Source organism: Mytilus trossulus, chromosome 2 (genome assembly GCF_036588685.1).
Source record: "Mytilus trossulus isolate FHL-02 chromosome 2, PNRI_Mtr1.1.1.hap1, whole genome shotgun sequence".
Taxonomy (NCBI): Eukaryota; Metazoa; Mollusca; class Bivalvia; order Mytilida; family Mytilidae; genus Mytilus; species Mytilus trossulus.
Genome location: NC_086374.1, coordinates 55389073 through 55398070, shown reverse-complemented (window position 1 = coordinate 55398070; position 8998 = coordinate 55389073). Strand labels below are relative to the sequence as shown.

At 33.4% G+C, this 8998-nt stretch overlaps 1 protein-coding gene across 1 annotated transcript; it reads left to right on the top strand.

Moving 5' to 3' along the window:
* Positions 1-4072: 4072 nt before the first annotated feature.
* Positions 4073-7338, top strand: LOC134705877 (beta,beta-carotene 15,15'-dioxygenase-like). The gene is made up of 2 exons (XM_063564592.1): positions 4073-4252; positions 5959-7338. The coding sequence occupies exons 1-2, from the start codon at positions 4073-4075 to the stop codon at positions 7336-7338; spliced, it is 1560 nt and encodes a 519-aa protein (XP_063420662.1).
* Positions 7339-8998: the final 1660 nt, after the last annotated feature.

The window sequence follows — 8998 nt, the reverse complement described above, 5'->3', positions numbered from 1 at the left end:
ACCTCTACACTTTGTAGCTCACCAATATATCTATTCACTTATGGCTTTAGGGGTGCATGGTTTAATTGGAGTCAAACCAAAGGTATCACCTCATGTGATCTGCTGTTATGGGATCCAAAGAATGTGTTATTGACCAAAATGTATACTGCTTTCTTGTGTTCATGTGTTACATTTAAGATAAATGGCACTGCAAGGTCTTGTGTATTAATAATTCAGTGCAGATACTGATGACATATCTTCGATTTTGCAAGCTTCAATTCAAATATATATATATATATATATATACAACTCGTCTAAACATCAACCCAACAATGTTAGATCTGTAAATTTGCTTTCGCAAATTTTTGGTTCTTCCCTCGCCGGAATTCGAACCCATGCTACTGTGATATCGTGACACCAAATCGCCTGCACTGCTGCCGTCCCGCTAGACCACACGACCACCTGGGCTCTCAAAAAAGAGCTTTCGCTGGCCATGTATTACCTTTCCACGTCAGTTTTAATCTAGCGGCGTACTACAGTACATGATATATAAGGCATGAAGATGTTATTGTTACAGATCAGCTAAATTATCTATAGTAAAGGATCCTTCAAATTAATGTAAGATACAGTCACAGAAAATAATTATATTCATAAGTACGTCTGAGTCAGTGACAACCCTACAACAGATGTATCCATCGGATCGCCATCAATAATGGTGATACATGGCTGTGTACATAATGTATAAACAACTCGTCTAAACATCAACCCAACAATGTTAGATCTGTAAATTTGCTTTCGCAAATTTTTGGTTCTTCCCTCGCCGGGATTCGAACCCATGCTACTGTGATATCGTGACACCAAATCGCCTGCACTGCAGCCGTCCCGCTAGACCACACGACCACCTGGGCTCTCAAAAAAGAGCTTTCGCTGGCCATGTGTTACCTTTCCACGTCAGTTTTAATCTAGCGGCGTACTACAGTACATGATATATAAGGCATGAAGATGTTATTGTTACAGATCAGCTAAATTATCTATAGTAAAGGATCCTTCAAATTAATGTAAGATACAGTCACAGAAAATAATTATATTCATAAGTACGTCTGAGTCAGTGACAACCCTACAACAGATGTATCCATCGGATCGCCATCAATAATGGTGATACATGGCTGTGTACATAATGTATATACAACTCGTCTAAACATCAACCCAACAATGTTAGATCTGTAAATTTGCTTTCGCAAATTTTTGGTTCTTCCCTCGCCGGGATTCGAACCCATGCTACTGTGATATCGTGACACCAAATCGCCTGCACTGCAGCCGTCCCGCTAGACCACACGACCACCTGGGCTCTCAAAAAAGAGCTTTCGCTGGCCATGTGTTACCTTTCCACGTCAGTTTTAATCTAGCGGCGTACTACAGTACATGATATATAAGGCATGAAGATGTTATTGTTACAGATCAGCTAAATTATCTATAGTAAAGGATCCTACAAATTATATATATATATATTTAAACCGGAAGTCCGCTTACGCGTTACGGTACTGAGAATATTGTGTCAGGTTCCCAAACTAATTCCAGAGAGTTATACTTACTAACAATATCATAAAAAACTATGCCTTGGATTCGTTACATTTCCAAAACTAACAATATCATAAAAAACTATGCCTTGGATTCGTAACATTTCCAAATGGTAACAGGAATTTAATTCTCGTAGTGTTTGAGCAGCCGAAATTGTAACGCAAATGACCAGTTTATTTAATACAATCAAGCTTACACATGTAAAAGTTCACTGAAACATTTTGTATAAGCTCGAAAATATGGTACATTTAAGAATGCTTCTTTTTGTAAATTTATTGGGATGTAAAAGCGTTCAACTTGACCGAAGTACATTTTGTATGTAATTCATTTAAAAAGTGCACACGGTCAATGCTTTTATTACCCTATAAATTTACTAAAAGAAGCAGTCAATACTGACAATAAACAGCAAGCTAAAAAGGCCCCCAAAATGGCATGTGCAAAATCATTTAAACTGGAAACCAACGGTCTAATCTTTATGTAAAAAATAGAAAAACTAATGAACCACACATTTTTTTTTGTAAGGATCATAAAAAGACGATTGCTACCAAGTTTTTCTTATATTTGACTGTGCACTTTGCACTGTGTCATCTTGAATATTAAATTTTATTTTGAAATGAAGGTTAATTTCAGAACAACGCGGGATTGCCAGTAGCCAATCAAAATAAATAAAATATTATAAAATATAATTAAACATACCTGTAATGTAATTATAAAGATATAACAACTTAAAAAAAAATTCTTAACGTCAACATTCTAAAATGAATTATCATCAACCATAGACCTGGTAATACAATATATTCTAATATGACGACCTATTATCGTCAACCAATAAAATTCCAATTTATCTACCTTTCGTGCAAACGCAGTAATACACTAAAACGGCTGTTCCGCCTAACGACCAACTTATCTATACTGTCCGTTATTCTAAATTGTCGACATCAAAATCCCTAGTTTACGAAGGCCAAGATTCAGATTTAATATATTTATCCCTATTCTACAGCAAAATAAACAAATCAGTCAATTTTAATTTATTTATTATCATGGTTAAAAATTCATAAAACGAAAACTCCACGAAATGATGTTATTGTCTTGTCATGGCAACGAAGAAAGTTGTCACAAGTATGTTTCCGTAAACAAAAAATCAAATGTAAATACCGGGCGTTTTAAGATCTTTTAAATCTTTTTGACCGCCTCAGAACGAGTAAAATTACTTTGGAAGAAAAATTTTAAGTGAAAAATGCGATTAAAAAAATCTACTATTGAATTATATAATATTACTTATATTATCAAATTGGGTAAAACAGAACAGCCAAAACAGTATCGTATGTATCGGGCTTTCGCTGTTAACAAAATTACCGAATTTGTCATATTAGATTCGAGATAATTCATGGCTGCCGTAGACTTGTAACATATACCTAGCAAAGATCCTACATTAACATCAAATCATTGCAACCCGTCTTCAAGGTTTTCAATGCAGTAAAAAAAATAAACATACCTCAAAGTCAGCTACAAAATGCCCCGATATGAAAAATTTAAAACAAATGAAACTAACGGTCTGATTGAAATGCAAAAGATATGGACTATAAACAAATATGATATACAGCTACAAACGACAAATATAACTCCCCCTCTCCATATCGGAGACTTTTATAGCTGTCTTTACGGAACGAGTCTTTCTCATCGTTGGCCTATGATTGCTAGAATCCATTGCATTTGAATTCCGGTGGACATTTGTATCATTGGTGATGTAACCAGAACACTTCCGGTTTTTTTTTCTGAATTGAAACAGTATATTTCCAACATACATTCACTGTATTTATTGATATTTTTGAATGTAAATTGTATGAAAAGTAAAATCACAAAAATACTGAACTCTGAGGAAAATTCAAAACAGAAGGTCCCACAGAGCTATCAAATGGCAAAATAAAAAGCTCAAACACATCAAACTAATGGATAACAACTGGCGGACACTAAATAGCACTGAGTCTGGACAATTTAAGAATATATTTTACACAGACAGCTAAATATTTAAATGTCACAAACAAATTAGTCTGTGAAAAAATGCATAAAACCAGAGAGAAAACACTTTATTGTGGATAAAAACAAAAAAAACGTTTATCTAAATAAAACACATCTTTTTGCTAACTAGATGATGGAAGAAAAAAAACATATGTACCAAAAGATTGCATCATTAAAGAAATAACAAGAAAAGTACAAAATAATATAATTAACAAAATCGCATACAATAATCACGATGTATTACTGTATCAGACCAAAAAACTAAACCCACTTATAAACTATTAATATTTTATATATTGTAAGAAGACACGCTGTTATTAAATTCTGCTATACACTAAATAAATAATTCATCATGGCAATAATAATTTGGTCATGGTAAATTTAAAGCGTGTTAATTGTAATCTGTATATTGACCTTGGGTCATTTAATGGTCAAGAATTGACGATGGTATATAAACTCCGTTATCCCAAATTAATTCAGTCAAATTTGTAACAAAATGAGGTGTACGTCATATTTAATTGTCTTTATTTTCTCTTTGTCTTTCTGTGTTGCAGCAACATTAATAGAAGATGATCCGTCTGGCTTTGCCGACTTTTTCCGAACAAACTTAAACGAATTTAATGACAAACCAATAACATTTTCATATCCTGTTCCAAGATGGCTCAAAGGAACATTGGTAAGTAAATATGATATAAGAGGTTAAGATGCTTAATGCTATGTGCTCATTTTGGAGAAGACAAAACTTACCTGTGAAATTAGTTTCTGGTCTTTTTGTCTTTTTTCTCAATTGAACAGATTTGAATTGATATGATTGCGAAATGCAGAATTTTCTTTGTTTTTCTTTGTATTTCCATATACAGGCAGCAACAAACTTTGTCAAACGTTTCAAAGTTTGATTACAAATAAATCCATTGTCAGAACAGAAAGGTGATGAAATAGGGGGAGTGTCATAGAACGTCTCATCCATTTTCTAAAAAAGTTCATTGGAAGGTACAGAGACCTTGTTGATAAATTATCCGTATCAACTTCACAAATACTGGTCTTGAAGTATAGATTCTTGGTACTGACGTTGTTTATCATCTTAGTTATATAGTTCTGTTTTTTGTCTGTATTAGTATTACATTTACTGTTAAGTCTGTTTTTGGTCTTATCCATTTGACGTGGCTCTGTCCGTATGCATCCCGTCATTGTGTTTTTGTTCTATGATAATTTAGATTAAATATTTCCCTATTTTCTCTAATATGCTTTATCTAAATATTACTTCTGTTTTTGTTTGTTAAATGTGACATGGCTCTGTACTTATACAGCTCGTTGTTTTGCCATAGTATATGTTTGTTTACATATTTGTTTGTTTTTATAGTGATTACGATAATAATACAATGCTGAATGCTGTTCCCCTATTTTTGACATGTTTACCTAGCATGTCTGTTTGTTTTCTTCACATATCGTTTTCAATAGAATGGAATTTTATGCGACTGTCATAAAAGTGCGAGATTTTACTAGCTATAAAACCAGGTTTAATCCACCACTTTCTCCTTAGATTCCGGATTATGACAATTGTTGTCCATTCGTTTGATGTGTTTGAGCTTTTCATTTTGCCAACTGATAAGGTACTATGCGTTGTGATTTTTCCCCGGAGAACAATATTTTTGTGATTTTACTTTTTTCTTCAAAACAAAACGTCCCGTTGTCTGCACGTTCTCATTGTATTTTTATTGATTACAAATAAATTGTTTTGTTTTCGTATTGATTCCTAGGTATATTATCTCTCAGAGACATAACTTGGGAATGTTACTGGTATAAAAGAAATGTAGCGGTGATTTCTGAGGGAGACCAACATTTTAGTACAAGTTAAAACTCCTAGAAGTTCGAGGCACATACATGTTGTAAATATGCCGCACAGCCCTATAGTATGTCCTTTAAAAAAAATAGTAGTACATATGAGTTTTGCATTCTAGGATAAATTTTTGATCTCGAGATTTCATAGTAAAAGGGATACAGTTTGAGCCGTAAACTAAACTCATCATAGATACCAGGACAAAATTTTATATATACGCCAGACGCCCGTTTCGTCTACAAAAGACTCATCAGTGACGCTCGAATCCAAAAGAAATAAAACGCCAAATAAAGTACAAAGTTGAAGAGCATTGAATTCCAAAATTCCCAAAAGTGTTGTCAAATACAGCTAAGTTAATCTATGCCTGAGGTAAAAAAAAAAAAAAGCCTAGGTATTTAAAAAAAATTAAAAGGAGTTCCTATTGGAATATTTACAAAAATCTATCCTTAAACAAATGTTGTTGAATTATCTCGCTTCATTAATATTTTAGCCAACGTTTTGCCAAGTTACAGTTGGTATATTTGAATATTCTTCTTCTTTTTTAGATTCGAAATGGTGGTGCCAGGTATGAAATGGGACAACGCTCATTCACTAATGCATTTGATGGGTTTGGGAAACTTCACAGTTTTACGTTTTATGGCAACGGGACGGTATCGATGTCTGCAAGATTTCTACAGACTGAATACTATAGAAAGTCTCTAGCTTCTCATACAATTGCACCTTATTTTCAGTTTGGTAAGCTAGTTCCCCCGTATAACGAAATAGAAAAAATGGAATCGCTGAAAAACCAAATGGAAAACTTGAACGTAAATGTATATAGAATTCGTGATTCAAAAACTGGCCAATATGAATATATGTCAGTAAATGATATTTGGAACGTTTACCAAATTGAGGAAGAGACATTAAAAACAGTACAACTTATTAAACCACCAATGAATGTAAAGTCACATATCTATATCCCCGGCTTTTCATCCGCTCACCCAATCAAAGAATTCGGTAAAGAAACTTACCTGACCTACTTGATGAGTGTTAGCATAGTTCCCTACATTAAAAGTATCATGACTTTGTATCGAATGACGTCTGTTGGCCACCGAGAGGCAATTGTAACATGGGATATTGAAGCACAAACATACATGCATTCATTTTCTGTCACGAAAAACTATGTTATTTTCATTGGTCAGCCAGTTTCAATAAATACAATGAAAGTAGCTGAATATGGTGACATAGCAGAAGCAATGGAATATCGCTACAACGATCCGACCTTTATTTACGTTGTTGATTTAAGAACAAATAAAGTGACCACTGTGAAATATAATAAATTCGTGTCCTATTTCCATCATATTAATGCTTACGAAGACGATAACAAGATTATTGTTGACATTTGTACACAAAATTCATCCAATATGTATTCCATGGATTTGAACTATATTCGTTCTGTAACATTGCGTAATAATATCACTCTCTATAGTGGTATCAAACGCTTTACAATAGATTTAAATACACAGTCTGTTTCTGCAGAATCTTTCGAACCATCTAAAAATAATTCATTTGCGAACAATTTAGATATGCCAGCCATCAACGAGAATTTTAGACACGTTAAATACTGTTACGCTTATGGAGTAGTCATAAAAGCAGACAACAAACATTTTAATAAATGGGCATTAGTAAAAAAAGATGTATGTAAAGTAGACGGCGATTTATCATGGTTGGTTGATAACCATTACCCATCTGAAGCTTGGTTTGTACCTACACCTAATAGTACCAGAGAAGATGACGGTGTTTTAATGACACATGTATATGATGGCATCAAAAAAGAAAGTTATCTTGTGCTCATTAATGCTACAAGTATGCAAACTATTAGTAAAGGCATTTTACCTACTACTATGCCTTATAGTTTTCATGGCAGATTCTTTTCAGACGCTTAAAACAGAATGCCATTTTTCAAGAAACTATTGTTTTTTTTTATTAATTTTATTATTGTTTTTACTGTTTAAATAAATCGTATTATATAGGATTGACTTTGTTTCCTTTGTTACTTTCAGATTGTTCAATGAAATGAAAAGTGGAAAGGGATTAATATAAGTTGCAAAACTTGTTTCCCAATCCACTATAAATAAATATGTTTAAACTAAACTAAACTAAACTAAATGAAAATATGAACGTCATTATCAAAACATATTTATGTTTCTTTTCTATTTACTTTACGTACAACTTTAAAACGTAAATTGTTTTAAAACAATATAATAATTATGATATATTAAAGATATTTATCATATAAAAACAATTGACAATGGTGCTGAGAAGGAAACATTTCTAACAAACGCCCCAACATTGGTACGAAAAATCATTTTCACGACACTCAAATAGTACAACACCCCATCTATCCAATAGCCTGTACAAGTGCAGTAATAGTAATACAAAACGACTTCACATCATCGGAAAACGCCGTATTTGAACAAGTGTCGACTCTCCCTTCAAGTATAAAGAATTGTATGGAAAATACAGTTTGGTATGTAAGTAATACCATGATCCTTTAAATTTGAGGTACTCTGCAACCTTTCAACATGTTGCCATCCTGGTACAAAGTGTGATTTTACTATTTCATTAAAAACACTCCGCTAAAAAGTGAATTTGATAGATTAATTACTGTTTGTTTATTGTCAAGTGGCATATATTTCAAGCATATTCAGGACGAAAAACAATTTATCAATTAACACAATATATATTTTTTTGTACCATTTCATGCAGCAAATGATTTTGTTTTTGCTTTTTGGTCAAAGGAAGGTTAAAAGAGGTGCTGAATGTACTTATAGACTTATGGACAATTCATGAATGTATAACTTCTAGTAATTATAAAAGGTTACAGCATGGAACATTATCCAAAATCTATTCTTCGGGTCTTAGCTGACTAAGAAACGACTTCTCCATTACCTTGTCAATATCTTGATTAATATATGCATTTATGCTAGCGATGATAGCCTATCGTAATTCATGGTTGATCGTACATCTGTTTACAACCGACCTATAACATTGAATGATCTCTCCGCGAAATCTGGAGCTGTCATGTCAGTAACTGCTAGTAGTCTGATGTTATTTATGTATTATTGTCATTTTATTTATTTTATTTTGTTACATCTTCTGACATCGGACTCGGACTTCTCTTGATCTGAATTTTAATGTGCGTATTGTTATGCGTTTACTTTTCTATATTACCTAGAGGTATAAGGGGAGGGTTGAGATCTCTTGACCATGTTTAACCCTGCCGCAATTTTGCGCTTGTCCCAAGTCAGTGGTCTCTGGCCTTTGTTAGTCTTGTATGATTTTTAATTTTAGTTTCTTGTGTATAATTCGGAGTTAAGTATGACGTCCATTATCACTGTACTAGTATATATATATTTTAAGGGGCCAGCTGAAGACCGTCTCAGGGTTCGGGAATTTCTCGCTACATTGAAGACCCATTGTAGGCCTTCGGCTGTTGTCTGCTCTATGGTTGGGTTGTTGTCGCTTTGACACATTCCCCATTTCCTTTCTCAATTTAATAATAGTCAAAATAGTATCTATAGAAGGATCTAGCATTTGGCTACC